Consider the following 27,646-nt stretch of genomic DNA (forward strand, 5'->3'; position numbering starts at 1 on the left):
GAGCCAAGGAGTTTTCAGATTCAGTGATACAGACGATGATAAGGGCATGAAAACCACCTTCTGCCCGCATTTACTATAGGATTTGGCGCTCGTTTTTCCCGTGGTGTAAACTGAGGAAATATGTCACTAGTGTGTTTAAGGTCTCTTGAGCGCTTCTTTCTTCTAGTCAGGTTTAGAGCGGGGTCTTCGGTTGGCCTCCCTGAGAGTGCAAGCTTCTGCGCTTGGGGTTTGGTTTCAGTACAGCATTGCTCTGCTGCCTGATGTAAGGACCTTTTTCAGGGTGTTTTAAGGGTGCAGCAGCCTTTTGTTCCCCCGGTAGCACCGTGGGATTTGTCCTTAGTACTCAAGGCATTACAGGCTCCCCCTTTTGAACCTTTGAAATCGGTAGATCTCAAGTGGATGACGGCAAAGACAATGGACCTCATTTAGAGTCTCTCGCTAGGGCGCGGTCGCTCGCTAGGAGCGATTTTCGCCCATCTGCGAGCAGCTCCAATGGCCCTCGTTGTTCACGATTAATCAGACACTTCCTGGAGATGATGCGTGCTGCGAGTGACAGGTGGGAGGTTTTATAGTCCAGCATACGCTAACTGCCATCGCTCACTAAGGCATAGAGGGCGTCCTTACAGCGCAAAGAGCGAGCGCTTGATTTGCATATCCTGCCCCTCTTTGCAAGCGAGTCATCGCATCTTGCGAGCGGCTCTGAATGAGGTCCAATAATTCTTCTGGCCATCGCTTCAGCCCGTAGGGTGTCTGACTTGGCAGCTCTGTTGGTTCGCTCTCCTTTCCTAGTGTTCCATCAGGATAGAACTTTGCTGCGTACCAGAGCAGGATATCTTCCTAAAGTGGTATCACGGTTTCATATAAATTAAGAAATTGTTATCCCAGCCTTTTAGGCCACGGGACTGTCTGTAGGTGAGGTCTCCCTAGATGTTGTACGTGCTCTATGTATTTACGTGGATCGCACCAACAACTTGAGGAAGTCCGATTCTCTTTTTGTTCTGTATGGCTGCCATAAACGGGGTTGGCCAGCCAATAAACAGACCTTAGCATGATGGCTTCGTATGACTATATCACAAGCATACACTCAGGCTGGTTGTAGGGTGCCAGATTCGGTCAAGGCACATTCTACTCGGTCTGTGGGTCCTTCGTGGGCAGCCCGCTGGGGCACCTCAGCGGAACAATTGTGCAAGGCAGCCACCTGGTCGTCTGTCCACACCTTTATCAAGTACTATGTATTCAACACCTTTGCCTCTCAGGATGCCTCCTTTGGGCGTACGGCCCTCCTTTCTTCCGTAATGCCCCGAATGCTGGTACTTGTGGTTCTCCAAGTACCAGCATGCGGGGGAGGCTTGCTGGGACCTGCAGTTCCACAACAAAAGACAATATTTGCAACTATTTGAAATGCACTACACTACATAATCAACCAGACACCCACCGCCTAGGGGTACCGGGGAAGCCCCGGGCTATCGGCCTAGGCCTGGGGTGCCCTGGAGGGGCTGGTTCTGACTAACCCGGTGCGGGTTATGCTTACATACGGGGGATCCTTATGTCGTTTGTTCCCGTATGTTGCCCAACCAGCACTGGGCCACTAAAAGCCCGGGGTTGGAAGCTGTTTTTTTTTTGCAACACTTTTTGTTATTTTTTACAGATGTACGGATGGTTCTCACTGAACCATCCCTGCATCTGTGTTTATTGTATTAAAGACAGACGCATGCATCACAGATCTCCCCATGCGTGCATCAGTCTTTTTTTTTAACAAATGACGCCACTTGGACTTTGGACGCATGATGCATCGTATCATGAGATCCTATGTCAATTGTATGTACATAGGGCCTGATTCAGAGATGGACGCTCTGAATCAGGGCAGTTTTTTGTTTTTATTCGGGCGGCCTCCTGACCGCTCGCATAGCTGTGTGTGACCACCCACTGTTATTGCGAGCGGCCAGGTGATGGTCGCGATGGTCTCGACCATCGGGGCTTGCAACGAGACCCTTGCAGTAGGGTCTCATCTGCCGCAAGCCCCAGAGAGCTTCCGGTTCTAATCGAGCCGGAAGCTCTCCCACTGACATCACTGGTGATGTCAGTGGGGCTGCCCACAAACGGCAGGCGTTTGCATGGGAACACCTCCATTTGCCCAGCCACCCCCCCCCCTCGCCTTCCAAACGGGGGAGCTGTCGATCAACATCGACAGCCGCCCCTTTTGGATGTGAGCACCGGAGCGAGTGCGCACTGGCCCAACATCGACCCACTTGTGAGCGCTATGCGCTTAAGAGCGGTTCTGAATCAGGCCCATAGTGTGCTTTACATGTAAGTGGACCGACCGACTGGCACAGGTAATAAATGTATACTATCTACGGTGTGTGTGTGTGTTGTGTCTTTATTTAACTATTTATTTTACAGTGGAGGTTTGGGTGCCGGCATCCTGCTAGCACTTGTAGTTCCACTGTAAAATACAATAGCTTACAACTATTTTCCACTTTATTACCCCCGTACCCACCGCTACAGTGGTGTACGGATGAGCCCCAGGTTTAGACCAAGCCTGGGGTGCTCGGGAGAGGGGGAACCCCTTCTTGGGGGTCCCCACCTCCCCTGAGATCCCCGGCTTGGCCTGACCAGCATTAGATCCTGGTTGGTTTGGGTCCGATGCAGGTTTTAAATATAGGGGGACCCCTACACATTTTTCCCCCTATATTTAAAACCAGGACTGGCCCTGCAGCCTGGTGCTGGTTCTTAAATTACGGTGGCACCCTACTCTTTTTTTTTCTCCGTAATTTTTGGCACCAGGACTGGCTGACAAGTCTGGGGCTGGTTAGGCTTTTGGGGGGTGGGATCCCCACATCATTTTTTTTTTTAAATTAACAGAATTTTAACTATTTACAGTAAGAAACATACACAAATCACAATGATTTGTGTATATTTCTGCCAAACTCACAGCTCAGGAAGTTGAGAGTTTGAAAAGTGAGGTTGGTAGAGAGTTTGCTCTAATCTCACTCGAGCTTGTCATCCCAATTCTTGGTAAATTTGAGAGATGTACTGTATCTCTTAGGTGAAAAGAAAAAAAAGGACAAAATCACCCGAGATCATCATCTCGACCAATCTTGATTCTTAGTAAATTTACCCCCTGTAGTGCATACATACCTACATAGTACATACATATATCTTTTCAGCCCTGAGGAAAATGTTTACATAAACAATGAGACGTTGGCAACACCTGTGTCCTGTGATATGTCTGCAATGAGTGCCGCCTGATCTACATGATATATATATATATATATATATATATATACATATACATACATATATATATATATATATATATATATATATATATATATACAGAAAATCCATACAGGGCGACATCTACTACTATGTCAGGACACAGACTTTTGAATCCATCCTTGTATATATAAACTATCAATGTATACACAGATCTTACATGCCAGTGCCAGGGAATATTATATTAATAATAATAATCCATACTTCAACCCTGGCATTCCAAATGAACCAGATTTCTGCATAAGTGTTCCCGAACCGCCGAGCGACAGTGGAGAAGGTCACGCTCTAAGGCAGATTTTCTCCATTTCAAATGTATGCTCTCATCCTACAGTGCTGCCCTTTCCCTCTCTAAACAGTCATACTTCAAGCACCTCATCTCCTCCCAGTCCTCAAATCCGCAGCGTCTCTTCACCACCCTGAACTCCCTCCTCTGCCCACCCCCTCCTCGTCTTCCCTCCTTGCTCTCTGCCCTTGACTTTGCTTCCTACTTCACATCTAAAATTGACTCCATACGTCAGGATATCATATCCCACCAGTCCCCCAGCACTACACCTCCTCCTTTCCCGGGTCATCTCTCCCCTTCCTTTTTACCTACACTAACATCCTTCTCCCCTGTATCTGGAGAGGAAGTCATGGCCCTTATCCAGTCCTCCCCCCCTCCACCTCCCCCCTTGACCCTATCCCTTCACGTCTCCTCCACTACCTCTCTCCCTGTGCCTGTTCCCATCTTGCCCACCTCCTCAATCTCTCCCTCTCATCTGGCACTGTCCCTTCTGCATTCAAACATGCCCTTGTCTCCCCCATTCTTAAAAAACCTACTCTTGATCCTAACACTCTCTCCAACTACCGACCCATCTCTCTCCTCCCTTTTGCATCCAAACTCCTTTAGCGTATTGTTTACAACCGCCTTACCACCTTTCTTTCCTCCCACTCCCTCCTTGACCCTTTTCAGTCTGGCTTCCGTTCTCTCCACTCCACAGAAACTGCCCTCACTAAAGTCAACAATGACCTCCTTGCTGCCCTTTCAAAAGCCACTACTCTCTACTCATTCTCCTTGACCTTTCTGCTGCTTTTGACACTGTGGACCACCCTCTCCTGCTGCAAATCCTTCACTCCCTTGGTCTACATGACACTGCCCTCTCCTGGCTATCCTCCTATCTTTCTGATCGATCCTTCTCTGTCTCCTCTCATGGCCTATCTCCCCCCCCCACATCCTCTCACAGTAGGTGTTCCCAAGGTTGTTTTCTTGGACCACTCCTTTTCTCCCTCTATACATCCTCTCTAGGTGAATTCATCAGCTCTTTTGACCTCCATTATCATCTCTATGCTGACGACACTCAGATCTACCTTTCCTCCCCTGACATCTCTCCCTCTCTCCTCACTCGTATCTCCAACTGTCTTTCTGCTATATCTTCCTGGATGTCCCAGCGATTTCTTAAACTTAATATGTCTAAGACTGAGATGATCATCTTCCCACCCTCCCACATAACCTCACCTCCCACTATTTCTTTATCAATTGACGGCACAACTATCTCCTCTAGCCCCAAAGTGCGCTGTCTTGGAGTTATCCTGGACTCCTCCCTCTCCTTTAAACCACATATCCAGAACCTCTCACAGTCCTGTCATTTCCATCTTAAAAATATTTCCAGGATCAGACCCTTTCTCACCCAGGATGCTACTAAGACGTTAATACACTCACTGGTCATCTCAAGATTGGATTACTGTAACCTTCTCCTATCTGGCCTCCCCAAATCCCATCTCGCTCCTCTCCAGTCTATCCTTAATGGTGCTGCACGGCTTATCTTCCTCTCCAAATGCTCTACATCTGCCTACCCTCTCCTATAAGCCCTCCACTGGCTCCCCTTCCCCTTCAGAGCCCAATTTAAGGTTCTCACACTCACTTACAAAGCCCTCACACACTCCTCTCCCATATACATCTCTGACCTCATCTCCCTTCACTTTCCTGTCCGCCCTCTTCGTTCAACAAAAGCACACCTCCTCTCATGCCAACTGATTACTTCCTCCCACTCCCGCCTCCAAGACTTTGCCCGTGCCGCTCCCCACCTCTGGAACTCTTTCCCTCTCCTCATCAGACTCTCCACCTCTCTACAATCCTTCAAATGGGCTCTCAAGACCCACTAGTTCATCAATGCTTTCCAGCTCTCATCCTAACTTGCTACTACATGCTCCTTCCTCCCTGTCTTCCCCATCTGTATCATGCCCATCTGTCTGCCCCTCCCCTTGAGAATGTAAGCTCTTGTGAGCAGGGCCCTCTACCCTCTTGTGCTTCTCCTTACTATATGCTCATCTACTTCTTACTCACCACTAGGACACCTAACACTTGGTGCCTATGCTTTGCTGCTTATGTGGGTGCTATGGCCACCTATGTTTCAATGTATATTATCCATGTCCTTGTCCTTCATTGTATTGTATTTTACTGTAAGTCACTTTTTGGTTTTGTACCTTGTAAGGCGCTGCGGAACACTTGTGGCGCCATATAAATAAACGATAATAATAATAATAAGAATTAATTATATTTATTTGCTTTGCCTGTTCATTATAGCTTAGAAACCTAATATAATGATTATTGTATGTCCATAGGTTCTCTCCCAGCAACAAGACACCATGCTTTATACCCTCATCTTCCTCACCTGCTGTCTTTGTGCCGTGGATGGCCAGTTCCCTCGTGTCTGCACCACTGAAGCCGCCTTTCGCACCAAGAGTTGTTGCCCACTTTGGAAGGACAGAAGCCCTTGTGGTTCTCTCTCAGGACGTGGAAAATGCATCAATTGGGTGACGTTGACGGGAAGGAAGGTTCCCCAGTATAACGATGACCGTCTGGATTGGCCAAGACACTACTACGACAACACCTGTGAGTGTTCTGGGAACTTCAGTGGCTATGACTGTGGTGACTGCAGATTCGGCCACCATGGGGAGAAATGTGACAGAAAGAAAGTGGTGCTGAGGCGGGAACTCCGGGAACTGACCTTTTTGGAAACAAAAAGATTTTTCAGTTACCTGGCTCTAGCCAAGACGACCAAGAGCAGAGACTTTGTGGTCCTGAGCACGGGAGACAGGCACCATCGGGAGACCTATCGCTTTGTGGACGCCTCTCTTTACGACGTGTTTGCATGGATGCATTATTATTCCATGAAACCTGTAATGATAAATAGTACATTTGATCCTAATAAGAACTATGCCCATCAGGGCCCTGCATTCCCAGGCTGGCATCGGCTAAACCTCTTGTTCCTAGAGAGACAGATCCAGCTGATGACGGGAGATGAGGACTTTGCGATTCCATACTATGACTGGCGGGGGGAGAAGAACTGCTCCATCTGTACCGATGACCTGATGGGTTCTAATGATGCCCAAGGGGTCCTGAATCCATACTCTCACTTCTCTTTCTGGAAGGTGAGTCCCAGCATATTTGTGTATTCAAACAACATTCTCATTATTATTATTTATTACCAGTTATTTATATATCGGACACATATTCCGTAGTGCTTTACAGATTAATTTGGCCAATCAAAATCAGTCCCTGCCCCAGAAGAGCTTACAATCTATGGACTTGATTCAGACCCGGACGCTAAGCCGTGATCGCTCGCTAGCTGCTGATTATTATGTACTGCGCATGCATATGCTTCGCAGTGCGCCTGTGTGAGCCAGTCATTGCGATCGGGAAACGATCGCTCTTTAGCATACTTCTACTGCGGTAGTTTGAGTGACAGAACGGGGCGTCAGTGGGTGGTGGCTGGGGCAGGTCTATGTACACGGGGTGTGCTTGCACTAGCACAGGCGTGGCTGGGCGTTTTTACACCAACTAACGGGCATCCATAATTAACGTGGAGCGTCATTGTACACGTCACCTGGTGTTTTTTTATACTGAAGCACTCGCAGTGATTGTGGTAGGGTAGGGTCTACCTCAAGCACTGCATTTGCCTTCGATGGTTCTCAATGTTACTGATTGTCTTATACACTTCCAACATTAGCCCAGCTTGTGATCACTCAGCCATCGCATGCTAAGACCTAAAGGGCATCCTTAAGCCAGACCGTGCAATTGCGGGATTTGCATACCCGGCCCCTTTCGGCTGCGTGCGATCACGGCTTATCGCCCAGGTCTGAATCGGGTCCTATATTCCCTACCACATGCTCACACACTATGGTGTAAATTTTTTGGAAGCCAATTAACCTATGTAATGATTCCTAGATGGAATCAACTCAGATTTGTACAGAGCGGAGTATTGTTCAAGGAGATTGGATGGTGGTACCCCTTGTAGAATGGTAGTTATTTTGATGCAGCCTTTAGACCGAGATATAAACTGAGAGCAACGTAGGAACAACAGTCTTGCTACAGCCTTGAGGGCTGTAACACTTGGCTAGTTGCGGCCATTACTGCCTCGAGGGCTGGTAGGCTTTGGTAAGAAGCAGCCTCTAGGCTGAGCAACAATATGTGACCTTAGGCCGTGTAGCAGCCTGGAGGGCTGTTAGGCCTTGGCAAGAAGTCACGGTGGTGACTTGTGCCGCCGAGTTGACACAAGCAGCAGTACACTGGTCTGCATACACGGGGTGCAGGGGTGCGGCTTGTGCCGCTGGGTTGACACAAGTGGTAGTTCACTGGATAGTGTAAACAAGATGCTGAAGTGCGGCCCGTGCCGCCTGGATGGTACTAATGGCAGGAGAGTGGAATGTGGACCATGCTGCCCAGATGATACCAGTGGCAGGAAACTGGAATGCGGACCATGCCGCCTGGATGACACAAATGGCAGGAACAAAACAAAGGAGACGTAGAGACTGGATACTCGACTAGCAACAGGAGACTCACAGCAGAACCGGAAACACATAGAATGCTATCACCGGCACCTGAGCAGCACACCAGCAAGGTAGAAGAGGGAAGATCCACAAATCCTGTCCCAGCAGAGATGATGTCAGCCAGATGGGAGGACTTTACAAGCTGACAGTGTGGCGTCTTAGTCTCCCAGCAACCAGCCTGTGAGAATCTCCATCCACCAGGATATGACTGCGGCTTGTGACAGTAACCCCCCTTGACGAGGGGTTAAGGAACCCCTAGCTCCAGGTTTCTCCAGAATTCTTGAAAAAATCTCTTTACCAAGGCAGGAGCATTCAGAGACCTCACAGGAACCCAGGACCGCTCTTCTGGTCCATACCCCTTCCAATGGACCTGGAACTGAAGGCCTCCTCATTACTACAAATTCTTGAGGGATAAGGATGGGTGAAGGTCCTACTGGCCATCTAGAGCTGAACCTGAGAGATGAAGAAACTGGCTTGAGTAAAGAGCAGTGGAAAGTGTTATTAATTCTGAGATTAGAAGGCCGCTTCAGATGGAAGGCCACAGGATTGACTCGGGAGATGATCCTAAACAGCCCAATTAACCTGGGACCCAATTTCTGTGACAGCTGGTGGATGTTAAAATTTCTGGAAGACAGCCACACCAAATCCCCCACTTTAAAACTGCATGGTCTTCGATGCTTATCTACCCAAGCCTTGACATGACAGGATGCTTTAATAAGACATTGGCGAACTTTCTTCCAGACCGAATGTAGTCTTGAAACTGATGTAGAGGATGAAATACTGGTAGAGACTGTCTCAAAAAGGATTTTACTCTAGGGTGCAGCCCAGAGTTGCAGAAGAAAGATGACTCAGAGGATGATGAGTGAAAGGAATTGTTGAAAGTGAACTCGCAATGAGAAGAAGGGACACCTAGTAATTCTGGTACTTGGAGATGAAACATACTGCTCAAGAGACTGGTTCACCTGCTCCATCTGCCCGTTAGAATGTGGATGGTACCTGGAAGACAGGCTGATGTAGATACCCAGGGCAGAGCAGAAATTCTTCCAAAACCAGCTGAAGACAATATCAACCGGCAAGCCATGGAGCCTGAAAATGTGAAGCACAAACAGGTAAGATAACTCCTTTGCAGAGGGCAGCTTGGTGAGTGGGATGAAATGCACCATCTTGCTAAAACAATAGTCGGAGCAATGAGAGGAAGATGGAAGGTCCACAATAAAGTCCATTGCAATATGGTTCCAGGGTGTGGAAGGAGTAGGAAGGGAAAGCAAGAGACCAGGAGGAGCAGTGTGATGAGACTTGTTTCGAGCACAGGTGTCACATGCTAACACAACCTCATGAAAATCTTGACCCATAGATTGCCACCAATCTGAATGGGATAGTAACTCAGCTGTTTTAGCGATGCCCAGCTAGTTTGGAAGAGTGAAAGTCCACCATGAAAACAAAAAGACAAAGTATTCCTATATGGGGCACTCATTGGACCTCTGAATATGGAAATATATTATACCATGGGATCTAAAACTAAAATATAACCTTTATTAATCCATTAAAATAATTTGAAGCGAAATATATAAACAAACAAATATAAATGACTAACACGTGAAAATAGTCTATTTAAAATAAATAGAAATTTACAAGACTTAACAAGTGATGGTTATTATTAAGAGTGAAAGTCCAACAGAACCACCCTTCGAAATCTCTCAGGAACAAAATAGACCCCTTGTGGCATCTCCGCTGGAGCTTCAGATTGACGGGCACAAATGAGATCCGCAAGATTTCTGGTCACAGCAAAATGGTTGTTGGCAGTGGGAACAATGGTTTCATCCAAGACAGTGAGTGGTTGGACAGGCTGAAAACTACGAGACAATGCGTCTGCCTTTAAGTTCTTGGAGCCAGGCCGGAATGAAATTATGTAATTGAAGTGAGTGAAGAACAATACCCACCGAGCCTGTCTGGCATTCAGGACCTTATTCAGATGTTTTGCCAGTGATGTTTTGCCAGTGCGCATGCGCACGAGGGAGCCGGCTCCCTCGTGCGCATGCGTGAGACCCGCTACGACCGACAGCGCTGGTCGTAGCGGGTCTCTTTCCAAAGGGGGCGAGCTGTCGATGTTGATTGACAGCTCGCCCCATTTGGAAGGTGGGCCGGGGGGGTGGGAGCCCAAACGGAGGCGTTCCCATGGGAATGCCTGCTGTTTGGGGGAGGCCCCACTGACATCACTAGTGATGTCAGTGGAGAGCTTCCGGTTCTGACAGAGCCAGAAGCTCTCCGGGGCTTACGACAAGTGAGACCCTACCCTAGGGTCTCGTCATAAGCCCCGATGGTCGCGATGGTCTCTGACCATCGCGACCATCACCCGAGCGGTCATTAGAACTGTGGGAGGCGGGCGGTCAGGATGCAAGTGGCCGCCCAGTTTCTGAGCGACCGCTTGCATCCTCTGACCGCCTCTGAATGAGGCCCTCAATCTCTTGGCAGTCTCCATATAAGACAATGGTCGGTGAGCACCGTGATAACATGATTCGCTCCTTCCAGCCAGTGTATCCAATCCTCAAATGCCCATCTGATGGCTGAAAGCTCACGGTTCCCCACATCATAGTTCCTCTCAGCTGAGGCAAATTTCCAGGAGAAAAAAGCGCAGGGATGTAATTTATCGTTCTCAGGATTTTTCTGTGACAGGATAGCACCCACGCCGATCTCGGAATCATCCACCTCGACAATTAGTGGAAGATCTGGACTGGGATGATAGAGAAACGGAACAGTAGTAAAGGCGGATTTCAAGGAGTTGAAGGCTTGAAGAGCTTTGACTGACCAGTTTGCAACATCAGCTCCTTTCTTGGTGAGCTCAACAATCGGAATGCCAATGGATGAGAAGGATTTAACAAATCTTCTGTAATAAGGAAGGGTTGTACAGCTTTCAAATGGTTTGTCTGCATCCAGTTCAAGATGGCCTTGACTTTGCCTGGATCCATTGAAAAGCCTCGGGACGAAATGATATATCCAAGGAATGATACCTCTGGGATCTCAAATTCACATTTCTCTGGTTAACCATATAAATTGTTTTCCAGGAGTTTGATCAGCACCTGTCTCACATTCTGATGATGTTCCATCAGGGAAGTAGAGTAGATTAGAATATCTTCAAGACAGACCACAGCGAAGACTCCAAGATATTCCCTCAAAACATCATTGATGAAGTCTTGGAAGACGGGCCGAACTGCATCACCAGATATTCATAATGGCCGGAATGGGTGTTAAACCCTGTCTTCTACTCATCACCTTCCCTGATACGGACAAGAATAAACTCTCCTCAGAGATCAATCTTGGTAAAGATGGAGGCCCCCAGGAGTTGGTCGAACTGGACAGAAATAATAGGCAGTGGATAGGAATGCTTTACTGTGATGTTTTTCAACCCCTGGAAATCTATGCACGGCTGGAGGGAGCCATCTTTCTTCTGCACAAAAAAGTGAGTGTGTGGAAGGAAACCGAAGGCCCAGGTCTGAGGATCACCCTGAAGCAGGGAGATAATAATGCCGACTCGTTGAGTTTCTTATCCCTGTTATCCAGGTTGAAGCCTAAAATATAATCTACAACTTTCTTGAAAATTAAGAAAGTCCTTCAGTTTGCCAGAGAAATGGTTCGTCAAATTTAATTTAGGCGCAGGAGAGCCAGCTGAAGCAGGAGCCACTCGTGTCTCCTCGACCAGGAGAGATAACTCCTGAACTTTTTGGGTCAAGACCTGGATCTGGGCAGCAAGAATATGGGCTGGATTCTGCCCAGGTTCATTGGTCACAATCCTGCAGCTCTACTTTATTTTAATGGCCGGTGATCATGTAATGATTCCTAGATGGAATTGACTCCGATTTGTACAGAGTGGAGGATTGTGCAAGGAGATTGGATGGTGGTACCCCTTGAAGAATGGTAGTTATTTTGATGCAGCCTTTAGCCCGAGATATCAACTGAGAGCAACGTAGGAACAAGAACAGTCTTGCTACAGCCTTGAGGGCTGGAACATTTGGCTAGTTGCCACCGTTATTGCCTTGAGGGCTGGTGAGGTGTTGCAGCCTTGAGGGCTGGTAAGCCTTGGCGAGAAGCAGCCTTTGGACTGTGCAACAAGAAGCGGCCTTTGGCCATGTAGCAGCCTGGAGGGCTGGTAAGTCTTGGCGAGAAGCCGCGGTGGTGACTTGTGCCGCTGAGTTGACACAAGTAGCAGTACCATGGTTTGCATACATGTGGTGCAGAAGCGTGGTTGACACAAGTGATAGTTCACTGGATAGCGTAAACGAGACGCTGAACTGCGGCCTGTGCAGCCTGGATGGTACAAACGGCAAGAGAGTGGAATGAGGACCATGCTGCCCAGATGATACCGGCGGCAGGAAACTGGAATGCAGACCATGCCGCCTGGATGACACAAATGGCAGGAACAAAACAAAGCAGACGTGGAGACTGGATACTCGACTAGCAACATGAGCCTCACAGCAGAACCGGAAACACGTAGAATGCTATCACCGGCACCTGAGCAGTGCACCAGCAAGCAGGGCCAGTTCTAGACATTGCGGCGCTCAGGGCGAAAGTTCCCTGTTGCGCCCCCCACCCTCCAAAAACAAAAAAATTTAAATGGCGTTCCTCTGCGCGCCCTTCCGGAAAGGTGGCGTGCCCTTGTGGAACATCCCAAATTCATCACACTGTGGGGCGTGCCCAGCACTCACGGAGGTGCTGGGCTTCCCCAAGCTCTCCCCTCATGGCAAATAATTGCCATGTGCAGTAATGCGCCTTACACAGTATGTCTTACACAGTAATGCCCTGAATAACACATTATACCACACGCAGTAATGCCCTGTATAACACATTATGTCACACGCAGTAATGGCCTTTATAACACATTATGCTATATGCAGTAATGCCCTGTATAATACATTATACCACACGCAGTAATGCCCTGTATAACACATTATACCACACGCAGTAATGCCCTGTATAACACATTATACCACACGCAGTAAAGCCCTGTATAACACATTATACCACACGCAGTAATGCCCTGTATAACACATTATGTCACACGCAGTAATGCCCTGTATAACACATTATGTCACACGCAGTAATGCCCTGTATAACACATTATGCCACACGCAGTAATGCCCTGTATAACACATTATACCACATGCAGTAATGCCCTGTATAACACATTATGCCACATGCAGTAATGCCCTGTATGACACATTATGCCACACGCAGTAATGCCCTGTATAACACATTATACCACACGTAGTAATGCCCTGTATAACACATTGTCACACACAGTAATGCCCTGTATAACACATTATACCACACGCAGTAATGCTCTGTATAACACATTATGCCACACACAGTAATGCCCTGTATAACACATTATGCCACATGCAGTAATGCCCTGTATAACACATTATACCACACGTAGTAATGCCCTGTATAACACATTGTCACACACAGTAATGCCCTGTATAACACATTATACCACACGCAGTAATGCTCTGTATAACACATTATGCCACACACAGTAATGCCCTGTATAACACATTATGCCACATGCAGTAATGCCCTGTATAACACATTATGCCACATGCAGTAATGCCCTGTATAACACATTATGCCATATGCAGTAATGCCCTGTATAACACATTATGCCACTTGCAGTAATTACCTTTATAATACATTATCCCCAGTTCAAATTACACCACACAGTAGTTCCTTATTCATGTTCTGACACACAGTGGTACCCCTTTTACACAATGCCCAAATTAGTGTCCCTTATACACAAGGCCCACAGTAGTAGTGCCCCTAATACAATGCCCACAGTAGTAGTGCCCCTAATACAATGCCCACAGTAGTAGTACCCCTTATACAATACCCACAGCAGTGGTGCCCCTTACACAATGGTGCCAGTAGTGGTGCCCCCAGTAGTAGTGCCCACATTGGTAATGACCCCAGTGGTAATGACCCTATTAGTGCCCCCTGTAGTAATGCCCCATATTTTAAGCCACCCCATAGTAATGCCATCTATAGTAGTGATACCCCCAGTAGTAGTGCTCCCTATTGTAGTGCTCACATTGGTAATAACCCCAATAGTAGTGTCCCCAGTGGTAATGCCCCCTATAGTAGTGTCCCCAGTGGTAATGCACCCTATAGTAGTGCCCCCAGTAGTAATGCCCACTATAGTAGTTCCCCCATTAGTAAATGTGCCCCAGTAGTAATGCTCCCATTAGTAATGCTCCCCATTTGTAGTACTCCCATTAGTAATGCTCCCCAGTAGTTCCCTCACTAGTAATGCCCCTATTAGTAATGCTCCCCATTAGTAATGCTCCCCATTAGTAATGCCCCCATTTGTAGTACCCCCATTAGTAATGCTCCCCAATAGTAGTGTCCCCAGTGGTAATACCCCCAGTAGTAATGCCCCCTATAGTAGTGTCCCCAGTGGTAATGCCCCCTATAGTAGTGTCCCCAGTGGTAATGCCCCCTATAGTAGTGTCCCCAGTAGTAATGCCCCTCATTAGTAATGCCCCCATTTGTAGTACCCCCAGTAGAAATGTCCCCATTAGTAATGCCCCCTACAGTCATGCCCCCCAGTAGTAATGCCACCTATAGTCATGCCCCCATTAGTAATGCCCGCTATAGTCATGCCCCCCAGTAGTAATGCCACCTATAGTAATCCCCCTGCGCAATATTCCTCATCTCTCCTGTGACTGCTCTGCGCAATATTCCTCATCTCTCCTGTGACTGCTCTGCGCAACCTTCCTCATCTCTCTCGTGACTGCTCTGCGCAATCTTCCTCATCTCTCTCGTGACTGCTTTGCGCAATCTTCCTCATCTCTCTCGTGACTGCTCTGCGCAATCTTCCTCATCTCTCTCGTGACTGCTCTGCGCAATCTTCCTCGTCTCTCTCCTGACTGCTCTGCGCAATCTTCCTCATCTCTCTCGTGACTGCTCTGCGCAATCTTCCTCATCTTTCTCTCTCGTGACTGCTCTGCGCAATCTTCCTCATCTCTCTCGTGACTGCTCTGCGCAATCTTCCTCAACTCTCTCGTGACTGCTCTGCGCAATCTTCCTCATCTCTCTCTCTCGTGACTGCTCTGCGCAATCATCCTCATCTCTCTCTCTCATGACTGCTCTGTGCAATCTTCCTCATCTCTCTCTTGTGACTGCTCTGCGCAGTCTTCCATATCTCTCTCGTGACTGCTCTGCGCAATCTTCCTCATCTCTCACGTGACTGCTCTGCGCAATCTTCCTCATCTCTCTCGTGACTGCTCTGCGCAATCTTCCTCATCTCTCTCTCTCGTGACTGCTCTGCGCAATCATCCTCATCTCTCTCTCTCATGACTGCTCTGCGCAATCTTCCTCATCTCTCTCTCTTGTGACTGCTCTGCGCAGTCTTCCATATCTCTCTCGTGACTGCTCTGCGCAATCTTCCTCATCTCTCTCGTGACTGCTCTGCGCAATCTTCCTCATCTCTCTCGTGACTGCTCTGCGCAATCTTCCTCATCTCTCTTGTGACTGCTCTGCGCAATCTCCGCACAGTCTTCTGCTCCGTGCAGTATGTATGTTCCACACATTGCTCTGTACTGTACGATTATAGCTGTCCTGATGCACCGAAGTTCTCTTGTGACTTCTATGTTTATGGGGCCTATTCATTAACCGATAAATGTCCCGGTAACCATGCGGAAATGCTGGTTTACACATATTTAGGTTACCAGGGTATTCATCATCAGGGGTCCCAATAACCCTGATATTCAAACTCTACAAACTGAAAGTTTTCGGAGTTTGCTTCCGAGAAAAAGCACCATCTTCAGACGGCGCTTGTTCTCGGATACCTGCTCCTTCCTATTGAAAGGAGTTCCGGAATGCGAAGAGGATTCCGAGCGGATCCCTCCATCGCTGCCTCCTCACTACCTCCCTGGCGGCTGTGCGTATATGTGACCCGAGGCCTCTGATGATGAATAGGCCCCGATGTCTCTTCTGGTTTCTTCTTGCGGTGCCTTATACATAAACTTTGCTGATAATAAAATGATTTGAATAAATAACTTATTGTCTTTTTAGGCCATCTGCAGTGGGTTTAACTTCCCCGATGAATACTGCCCATTGGCTGACGCAGAGTACAAGATGGAGCGGCTGCACCGGAAGCCGGGGACCACGCCCTACGCCCCCAATCTTCCTACCTTCCAGGATGTGGAAAACATTCTAAAGCTAAAAGACTTTGACACCCCTCCATTTAATGAGACCTCCATCCTCAGCTTCAGAAACGCGTTGGAAGGTGGGAAATGGGAACTATTTTCAAAGGGAACTTGTGTCGCTGAGTTGTGATAGGTTTGTCTGCACTAAACCTCATAAACTTCTTATACATGACCTGTTCCTCACATACTCCTCGTTATTCATTTACCTTATACTGATGGTATGACATTCTGTACAGTACAATTCCTACAGTAACACAAGGCGGAAATTTCATAGAGGAAATAAATCTACATGTATATCTATTTATATATATATATATATCTCTGTATCTATCCATGTATCTATTTATATATATATCTGTATCTATCTATCTATCTATCTATCTATCTATCTATCTATATCTGTTTATATATATATCTGTATCTATCCATGTATCTATTTATATATATCTGTATCTATCTATATCTGGGTTGATACAGGATGCCAGTGCCCTGGAACCTGTCCTGGTGGTGAGAATCCCGATGCCGACATCTCGACAGGGTTAGGATACCGACACTATCCCCCTATCCCTCCTTCCCCACTGCCTAAACCTAACCTCCCCCTCCCTGCACCCTAAACCTAGCCCTCACCCCCTAGTGTCTTAACCTAACCCTTCCCCTAATGCCTCACCCTAATCTTCCCCCTAATGCCTCACCCTAACCCTCCCTCCTAGTGCCTAACCCAACCCTCCCCCTAGTGCCTAACTCTCCCCTTAGTGCCTAACCCTAACCCTCCACCTAGTGCTTAACCCTGACCCTCCACCTAGGGTATAACCCTAACCCTTCCCCCTAGTGCATAACCCTGACCCTCCCCCTAGTGCCTAACCCTGACCCTCCCCCTAGTGTATAACCCTAACCCTTCCCCTAGTGCATAACCCTGACCCTCCCCCTAGTGCATAACCATGACCCTCCCCCTAGTGTATAACCCTGACCATCTCCCTAGTGCCTAACCCTGACCCTCCCCTACTGTCTAACCCTAACCCTCCCCCTAGTGCCTAACCCTATCCCTTCCCCCTAGTGCAAAACCATAACCCTCCCCCTAGTGCCTAACCCTGACCCTGCACCTAGTGTATAACCCTAATCCTCCCCCTAGTGCATAACTCTGACCCTCCCCTTAGTGCCTAACCCTCCCCCTAGTGCATAACCCTGACCCTCCCCTAGTACCTAATCTGTTTCTCTTCATTGCAGGGTAAAACCATCTTGAGATTACATCACCCCATACCCTCATAGATGTCCTGTGCTCACCCCAACCTTCACTAACATCTGTAATCTCTCTCTCTCCCCCCTCTATCTCTCTCCCTCTCTTCTCTCTCCCACTCTCTCCCACACACACAGGACCTCATTCAGAGTCGGTCGTAAGCGGCTGCTCGGTCGTACACCTAGCGATCGAGAATGTGAAAAAAAAACAATCGCACGGCCGGGCGATCGCAACCAAAGTGACGCCCATACATGGACAAAGCACCTCCTCTAGCTAACGAGTGATAGCAGTTAGCGATCGAGTCAGTCGTTAATTTTCTTCTGATGGTTGCGGCCACTTGTGTTGTGTTGGGTGCAAATTACACCAAAAATTAACAAACAACCGCATAGAATAAGCCGTCCCCATGATATACATTTATTCTTATTATTCTCTAATGCTAACGCAACTGAATCAATTACAAGCCAATTAGCAGTGTTATTAGCTACAACAATCGATTATTAGCTGCTTACATTGTGTGGCACAAAATAGAAACATCATTCCGAACATCAGTCACATTCGATAGTAACGATTGTACTCTGGGGCTTGTGAGAGCACGTACCCAACCTCAAGCTGTACGATCAGCCTGGCCTCTAACCTGCTCGCAGAGTGACGTTTTACTACTTCCGGCCTTCTATGTCGGTCGTAGCAGGTAATTTATGTACGCCCCTGAAATGGCCTGAAAACGGTGAGGAACGCCTGCGTTTTCAGACCACCACCCCCGTCACCACCCACAAACGCCCTTTCATGTCAATCAACTCTCGGAAGCCACTTCCTGCTCGTAAGCTGATCGCAAGGTCTCGTACGCACATTATGAATGAGGTCCACACTCTCCCCCTCTCTCTCTCACCCTCTCACCCCGCTCCCTCTCACCCCCACTTTCTCTCTCCTCTCTCTCCCCTCCTCTCTCTCTCTCTTTTCCTCTCTCTCCATCTCTCTCCCTCGCTCTCCCCTGCCGCGACGCCCAGTGCCCGCCCATACCACATGGGCGGGCCTGGTGATGCAGGGTCTGGTCCCCAAAGGCGCTGGTGTCTTTGGGGGAGTAGGGGCACCCTGGCCCGGACCTCCCACACTCCCCTGATTTTCCTTTGGTGGTCCCCACAAAGACTGGGTTGCATGACCACTCGAAGTCTGGGTCTGTGAACCATGGTGGCGGCACTCCCAGGTTTGACCTTGTGGACCTCCGGGCTGGAGCATCTGGGGATGGGGTGGCCAGTTCAGGCAGTGGTGGGCTACCCTGGGGTCCAATCTGTGGCGTGCCTGTCCCCATGCTTGTAGTAAGGGTGGTTCGGGTACCTTTGTGGTGGCTGGAGGGCTGGTGCCTGGGAAGGTGGTGGGGGCACACACCAAGTGAACGGGGTGAACCTTGGGGCCCCCAGTACTGCAGGAGAGGTGGGGGTCTCCACATACACCCACACCAGTTCTTGGACGAATTCTGGCCAACGATGCTTTTTTTTTCAGCTTCTAGGGTTCTCAACATTTGCAACAGAGTCCGATTGAACTGTTCACAGGCCCCATTCCCCTGGGGATAATAGGGTGTGGTCCTAGATTTTTGCATGTCATAGGTCTGGCAGAGTCATTCCATCACGTGGCCCTGGAAACATGCCCCCTGATCCGAATGGATGCGCTTGGGGCAGCCATACCTTCAGATGAAGTGTTCCACAATGGCCTTGGAGGCTACTTCTTGTCAAGGCCAGGGTATTTCAGCATGGCGCTAGTCGGGTGTTACCTGTGAGGTCGTTGTGGCGTGGGCTGTCTGGTGGCAGAGCTGGTGTCTGGCGGGGGCTTTGGCTGCGCGCGTTGTTGTGCGGGCCTGTTGTCACTCTGCGCTGGTAAGGCCTGGCGGCATCTCCGTTCCGTTTGGCATGGGCGCCACCATCTTGCCTTCTGGCAATGTGATGCGGCTGGCCAATCCTGGTGAGTCACATGTTCCCTCCGGCCAGTAACAGCATGGCATGGGGTATTTAGGAAGGGTCAGTGCCTTCCTTCTTTGCCAGTGCAACGTGTATCTCAGCCTAGCTGAGAGGGAGTTCTCTGTGCTTATCCTGTTCATGTGAATTCGCTGTCTGCCAGTCTGCCTGTCAGCTCCTAGCTTCCGCTGGACTACCCTGCTTCCTCCACCACCCTTACCCATACCTGAGTGCCTGAGCCTGCTGACATCCTGCTCATTTGCCTTAGTTCACTACCTGCATACCTGGCTTATTATTTCCTGCATCACTACCTGCATACCTGGCTTATTATTTCCTGCATCACTACCTGCATACCTGCTTGATTATTTTCAGTCTCACTACCTGCACACCTGGACAGCTCTAATTGTTTCTACTTGGACATTAACCCATTACTCCCACCACAGAACTCTTGTGCACATTTATATATTCCTGGACTTTTATTTACTGCCATATTTTATGTCTACTCAAGCACTTATTAAAAAACCTAGGTTTTTATTCAAACCCGCTTCTGTGATCGCTCCTGCTACCACCCCGGGTCCACAAATAACCCAGAACATAACACTTCTGCTGTCTGATCCCGGGTGGGCACCACCATGGTAAACTTGGTGAAGTGGTCTGTCAACACCAGGGTGTACTGATATCCACTCATTGACACCCCTATCAGCACGTAGTCCACCATCAACAGCTCCAATGGCCGATTTGTCTTAATGGTCTGCACCAGGGCCATCTGTTCGGTGGGCTTAGTGACCCTGTGCCTCAGGCACGCTCGACTCACGTCCTCTACCAACCCTTGTAGCCCTGGGAAGAAATACTGTCGGCGAATCCACTGAAGCATCTTGGCAACTCCGAGGTGGGCCCACTCCTCGTGGGACTACACTACCAAGCCTCGGGCCAGGCCTTCTGGGAGTACGATCTGCCATACTTTGCGAAGTTCTGGTTCCAGGTAGGTGTGCCAACACAACACACCTTTGTGGACTGTCAACTGATCCCATTGGTGAAGCATCCCCCGAACCATCCCCCCGAGCTTGCCCCTTTCACAGGCAGAGGGCCAGTGTCCTTGTTCATTCCATCCGTGGACGGCTCTCAGGTCCGGGTTGTTTCTGTTGCACAGCCCACTTGGGGGCAGTTTTTCGCAACTGGAGGCTGCAGCTGGTTGATTCCAGGGGTCCGGGGGATGGCCTCACCCTGGCAAGATCAGGGATTTCCAGCTCTTCCTGGACCTCGTCGGACGGGCCCTTGGGCATCTCAATGGAAAAGTGGACATGGGCGTATGCATTGGCATTGTCCTTCCCAGGAGCGATACCTGATCTTGAAGGAAAATTTTGCAAGTCGGGCAACCCAATGCTGCTCCAGGGCTCCCAACTTGGCTGTATCCAGGTGCGCCAGAGGGTTGTTATATGTGATGACCTCAAAATCAGCCACCATCAAGTTCTCTGCAAACTTCTCCATCACTGCCCATATCAAAGCCAGCAACTCGAGTTTGAAAGACCTGTAGTTTTTGGGGTTCAGAGTCTGGGAGACCCTAGCTCCCATAGGTAATCACCCGTTCTTGCCCTCCCTGGACCTGGGAGAAAACTGCCCGCAGCCCTTTGTGACTGCCATTGGTGTAGACCAAGAAGGGCTTGTCAAAGTCAGCGTAGGCAAGTACAGGGGCATGGGTGAGGGCCCCATATATTTTTTTAACCAGTACAATCAGAGCTGCCCATGGGCTCTTGCTCTCCTTGATGACGTGATTATCCAGCATCTGATGGATCATGGGCTTTACCACCTGGTATAGCTTAAGTGGGATGGGTCAATATCGCTCTCTGATGGGTGTTTGGTCCCCAGTGTTAATTTCATGCTCCAACTCCTGTGTGTAGCTGAATTCCTCCTCACTGCATGTCTCTTCCACAGCAGTCGCTCGAGTTTCTTTACATCGGCCAAGCCGAACTCTCCCAGGGCCATGTCCATTTGCTATAGTATCACTCGGACGTGGCTCTTCCCGCTTCTCTACCCTCATGGCCAGCGGCCATGGCTTCTGCATGTTGGGATCCAGGAGAATGTCTCATCCTGACTTGCTGCTGCCTTCAGGCACTGCCTCCACCTGGGCTAAGATTGTCCTGGGAGGAAACCAGGCAGGGTAGTCCCCCAGGTTCTCCCAGATCCAGACAGGCACCACTCCATGCCTAACCACTGCCAAAACCCGATCCATGATCAATCTGGCATCTGTTTGGCCAAACCATCAGGGCTCTATCATGACGTCTTCCTTCCAGTCATTGTTGTGCCTGCACAGGCAGGTCCAGGACCACCTCCTGCCTAGCGGGGATCCCCACCCTTTGGTTATGGTGGGTCTTGATACATCTCAGCGGGCCTGCATTGGTGGCTGGAAAGTGTACTTTGCATAGCCGCACCACCCTTTGTAGGGCCTGCTGCACGGGTTTCTGCACCCTATATGTCTCCAATATCGTGGATTGTAAAGTGGGGGTCCTCCTTGATCTTGTCCTGGAGGCAGTGGCATAGGGGCCTACTTCTTAGTCCTGCCACAAATAGATACCGTAAGACAGAATCTGGATTTCCAGCCAGCCAGTCCTCATCCTGCTGAGCCTGTATCTCATCTGTGCAACGTTGGAGGGCATTGGCGAATTGGGAGATTGAATCATCCTCCCACTGGATCCAAGCAAGAAGACGCTTCCAGATGCTGGTGGGTGTGGACCTGTGCCCGTAGGCGACACCAGGGTGCAACCCGACGGAAAACACCTGAAAAGGGTAAAAGGAAGAGTGGATGACCCAAAACAACTATGCAACACACAAACACAGATTGCGCTCACCGAGTATGCTCTCGTCCCCTTGATGGGCGAGTGGTCCTGATCGCAGCACCTGCAAAAGAGCGCAGCAGCCTAGCGCTGCACAAGAACAATGCCTGCGGCCTGGCACCAAGCAGTGGTGATACCTGTGGCCTAGCGCCGAACAATAACAATACCAGCGGCCTAGCAACGTACGCTAACAATACCTGCAGCCTAGCGCTGAACCGTAACACTAGGAGTACAGTGGCCTAACAATGGGGTACAGTGGCCTAACAATGCGGCACAGTGGCCTCGGCCTAACACCGCATGGTGGTGGCACAGTGTCCTAACAATTCAAACAAAAGGGACCTCATTACCTGATCAGCCAACTGCGTCCAGGACTCACTCTGTCTCTTCAAGCAGCGCCCGAACACAACACCCTGCCGGGCTGCACGTGGAGGTTTAAATAACCTGCCGCATATCCTTCTGGGGTCGGTGATGCGGCAGGCCATCATTGGCCCACCGCGTCGCCCAGTGATGATGCGCCACACCACGTGGGCGCATCCGGCAACGCAGGGACCGGTCCCTGGCGGCAGCGCCGTCTTTGGGGGAGGAGGGGTGCCCTGTCCCTGACCTCCCACATATACACATTGCTGTAACAGTGGTTATTATGCTGAAGTAAGTAACAAGGTGGCAGAAACGTAGGGTTAGGTGCAGTATGGAGTAGATGTCTGTATAAGTGAGGGAAAGAAAAGCACATTAGGGAAGAGGGCCCTGCTCGTGAGAGCTACAATATATAGATATATCAATATGGGGGTTAGCGAGCCAGAGAGCCTTCTCCAGATCCCCTCCGAGTTACAGCTGAATGATCAGTGGCTGTTCATCTACGTAACTGCATTACGCTACCTAACTAAGGGGCCTATGTACTAAGCAGTGTTAGGAGACAGAGTGATAAGTCTGTGATAAGGTACCAGCCAATCAGCTCCCAACTGTCATTTCTCAAACACAGCCTGTGAGATGGCAGTTGGGAGCTGATTGGCTGGCAACTTATTACTTTCTTATCACTTTTCACTCTGACTCCTAACACTGCTTAGTAAATAGACCACTTAAATCTGTATTGACACAAAGAGTAGATATACCGCAGATTTACAGTTTGCGCAGGTGGTAATAAGCCCCTTAGTTACAGCGCTTCTGGCAGTACAAATATACTATACTATTTCATAGAAATATGGTTTACTATACAGCCAGCTCCGTGTTATATACAATAATGATAAATGGGCTCATCGTCTAGCCGTGCGTATCATTGGCTAAGATGGTAAAATGCGTATTCAGCGCTATGTCTGTACGAAGGTGCCGGATTACAGATACTATGTTACGTTCTGTACAATGTTATATACAGCATGCAGAGCACAGGTGTGACAACGCGTCAGACCATGAATCTACACTCACCCATGGGACGCACAAGAGACACATTTGTGAAAATGTATCAAATCTCAAAAGTTTGGATCCTCAGCAAAAATATTTTCCTGACGTTTCTGTTGTAAATTCTGTGTAATTTGTGTCTTGTAAAATCGACACAAATCAGACGCGATGCAGAGGAATAAATCCTGACAGTGGTAAATCCAGCTGATGGCGGTTTTATAATTACACAATTAACTGCGCGGTGACATCGCCTCTTTAGCTTGGGGTCCATGCTGCTATAAACCTCCTGCTCTCTGCTTCCAGGTTTCCTGGCTCCGGATGGTGTGACCCTGAGAAGGAGCCTGCACAACCTGGTGCACGTATATCTGGGGGGCACCATGTCTCAGGTCCCCATCTCCAGCAATGATCCCATCTTCATATTACATCACAGCTTCATTGACAAGTGAGTATAAAGGTGACACAGGAGACCACAGTGTGGTTATTATAATAATGTACCAATAAGTAACCTGACATAGAACAAAGCTTTTTTACCACAGAACTGCCCGTACACGGTCCCTACAACGCCCGGCCTTCCAGTGATGCTAAAACATTCATTTTGGTGCAAAGTTATGTTCACCAGAAGCGAAACGCGCACTAACGCTAATAGGAGATTTATGTAATTCATCTCTCATATCTTGGGGAAGTTGTGGACAATTTGTTCCATGGGGTCTATTCATGGAGCAGAAGAAATACATATCATACAGTATAGATGGAAATATAGTGTAGGAGATAGAGGGGTCTATTCATGGAGTAGAGGAAATATATATCATACAGTATAGAGATATAATTACTATGCCTTGGATGGAGATAAAGTGTAGGAGATAGAGGGGTCTATACATGGAGTAGAGGAAATACATATCATACAGTATAGAGATATAATTACTAAGCCTTGGATGGAGATAAAGTGTAGGAGATAGAGGGGTCTATTCATGGAGCAGAGGAAATACATATCATACAGTATAGAGATGTATAGAGATATAATTACTAAGCCTTGGATGGAGATAAAGTGTAGGAGATAGAGGGGTCTATACATGGAGCAGAGGAAATACATATCATACGGTATAGAGATATAATTACTAAGCCTTGGATGGAGATAAAGTGTAGGAGATAGAGGGGTCTATTCATGGAGCAGAGGGACGTCCTGTTTTGTGGTAATCAGGGCTTTTCTCTGCTTGGAGCTAGTCACAGAGCGGATTACCGGGGAGAAGTTCATTATTCCGCCAGCTCCACCCCCGCTCCGTGGCTGAATCACATCACTATACTAGTATGGCGAGTGCGATTTATTAAATGACGGAAAGCTCAGCTTTCAGCTTCTCCTGTGTGTTCAGATTCGCTGTCTCAGGAAGGTGTTATTTGAACACCGCCACAAAGCGCACAGGGAAGTTGCTTACCTCCCTGTCTTCTGCCCGCGGTCCCCGATGCTGGATCTGTCCCCTTGATGTCCCAGCAGCCACTGCAGCCTCCCCTGACCGCAGCCACCTGCCATCACCTCCCAGCTACTCACCCTGGACCACAGCCTAAGACAGGGCCGCCGAAGCCCTGGATACCGGATCGCATCACCGCGTACATGAATTGCTTCTTAACAAGGCTATACAGCACATCAAACCGATGTGATACAGTATATAGAGAAAGTAACAATTCAGTTTTAATTTTCTTTATGAATAGACCTTGGGCAAAATTTACTAAGCGGCGGTTTGACTGCGGTTTCTATTCTATTCTAAACCCCGGGGGGTGGGGGTCCGGGGGTTTGGTGGCGGTTTTGCAGCAGTTTCTACATGACAGCCCTGTTCTATTCTATTCTAAAATGTGTCTTGACTGTGGTTTGGCGGCGGTTTTGCTATCTGCAGCCAAAACCGCTGCAAAACTGCCATCATAACACATTTTAGAATATAATAGAACAGGGCTGTCCTTTAGAAACCGCTGCAAAACCGCCACCAAACCCCCGGACCCCCACCCCCCAGGGTTTAGAATAGAAACCGTCGTCCAACCGCTGCTTAGTAAATTTTGCCCCATGTCTTGTTGGTTATAACCCAGGTGCTGCTGAAAGGATGCTGGCGATGGAGCTGGAGATAATGTAAAGCCAAGATCACTATATTAAGGTCTATACTTAGGCGCTGAGTGAGACTTACTGTAACCATCCACCGCGTCTGTCATAATGACCCCGATGACTTTGTCAGAAAATGAAATTAATGTCCTTTGTGGTGAGCAGGGACTGGTCAGGAGATAGATGGGATGAGCTGCCTCTGGCCAGGTAACACCATTACCAGAGCTCACCCTGCCCGTCGCGCTGTATTCCCGTTCCTGTACATGCCCATCAGTATTGGCGGTATTAGAGGCAGCTGCTTCTGAGCAGAATAAGGCTATTATTCTATATAACTGAGAGCAGAATACAACTACCAATGTAGGGAGGAGGGGAATGATCTTGCGGAGGTTTGGATGCTCCATGAAGACCAAGCTGGTCGTTGAACCCTCTTGCAGTGGTCACCATAAGCTTCCATTGCGCTGTGTCTATGAAGGCATCACCTAACAGGATGTATTCCCAGCATGGGGTCTGGATGAGGCATTATAGGCTGCAGTAATGTTCCTGATGTTAGAGACTTCTCACCTTGCTGAACCAGCTCTGGTCTTATTGCCAGTGTCATGTATCATTATATCATAAGGAAAATAATGGAGGTTATAGCAATTCCCATTAGGTAGATCTGGTCTGAGTGATAGTCCTGTGTCCACAGAGAGAGAGGCCACAGATGTGACCGGAATCATCGCTCTCATTGTTGTGTGAAACGTTTTGTCTCGTGTTTCTGTCAATGACCATTTAAGAATAGATAACTGCTAATATAAACACTCAGGCAGATCCTATATATATTCACCATCCTTCAACTTCATTTATCAAAATGTTTGCCTTGGGCTTTCGTTATTTGTCATTTTTTGGATTTGACTGCAGTTACTGTAAGTAATAATGGCACTTTCGGATATTTTACCCAACTTTTACCTGATTTTCACCAAATAATAAATATGTAGGAATTTCAGTAACTTTAAGAATTTCAGTAACTTTGGCTTCTTATTAAAACTCAGCGATCTGCCAAGTGAGATGTCCATCTGTATTCACAGGATATTTGGACTGTGGATCACCAGGTACGATACGTCACCACAAACGTATCCTGAAAACAATCAGTTTGGCCAAGGCCCCAATGACTGTGCGACTCCGTTCTTCCCCTGTTATAAGAACAAAGCTCTCATCCGCAAGTCAACTACGTTTGGCTATAAATTCTCCTCCTACCCCGAGAAATGGTGACCGATGCGCCAGCTTCGCTGATTGCCGCTCATTGTTTGTGCATTTTACAACCCGGGGAAGTTTTTTTGTTTTGTTTTGTTTTCTTACTGACAATTATGTTTCTATTTTTCAAGCCTTTAATTACAGTACTTTCTCTTTGTGCTCTTTTTAATATGTTGTTACGATAAACAGATAATGAATAAATGTAAAATATTACAATTACAGTGATAAATGTGTCTAGGGTTCAACATGTTTTTACCAATTGGTGATTTTTGGTCCGTCTGTCCACCTGCAAGAGACACCATGGGCCAAATGTAATAGGGTGAGAGTTTAGAAAAGTGAGAGTTTCTGACACTTTTTAAACCTTGCCAATGTAATAGAGTCCAAAAACAAAGTAACAGAGTGAACTTGCATGTTTTTTTAGACTTAAAAAACTCTCACGATTTAAAATCTCATTCAGATGTTTTCCCATTTTGAAGATAACACTCAACCAATGTGAGAGATTACTGCTAAACTCTCACATTTTCTAAACTCTCACCCTATTACATTTGGCCCCATAGCTGTATACAAAATATGCGAGGTACATGAGATTTCATTTACAGAGGAGAGGGTCCTAACAGAACTCTCAAAGCTGAAACTGGATAAATCAA

At 48.2% G+C, this 27,646-nt stretch overlaps 1 protein-coding gene across 3 annotated transcripts in view; it reads left to right on the plus strand.

The window, feature by feature from the left end:
- LOC148454567 (tyrosinase-like) overlaps positions 1–27,173 on the plus strand; it is an 87,262-nt gene extending 60,089 nt beyond the window's left edge. For all 3 annotated transcript variants that reach the window (XM_088460761.1, XM_088460762.1, XM_088460760.1), the window contains exons 2-5: positions 5,878–6,687; positions 16,150–16,363; positions 23,990–24,128; positions 26,834–27,173. In XM_088460761.1, coding sequence (XP_088316887.1) covers positions 5,902–6,687; positions 16,150–16,363; positions 23,990–24,128; positions 26,834–27,017 — 1,323 coding nt within the window. In that variant the 5' untranslated portion in view covers positions 5,878–5,901 and the 3' untranslated portion in view covers positions 27,018–27,173. The remainder of the gene's footprint in view (positions 1–5,877; positions 6,688–16,149; positions 16,364–23,989; positions 24,129–26,833) is intronic.
- Positions 27,174–27,646: the final 473 nt, after the last annotated feature.

Source organism: Taudactylus pleione, unplaced genomic scaffold, assembly GCF_031769625.1.
Source record: "Taudactylus pleione unplaced genomic scaffold, aTauple2 ptg000978l, whole genome shotgun sequence".
Taxonomy (NCBI): domain Eukaryota; kingdom Metazoa; phylum Chordata; class Amphibia; order Anura; family Myobatrachidae; genus Taudactylus; species Taudactylus pleione.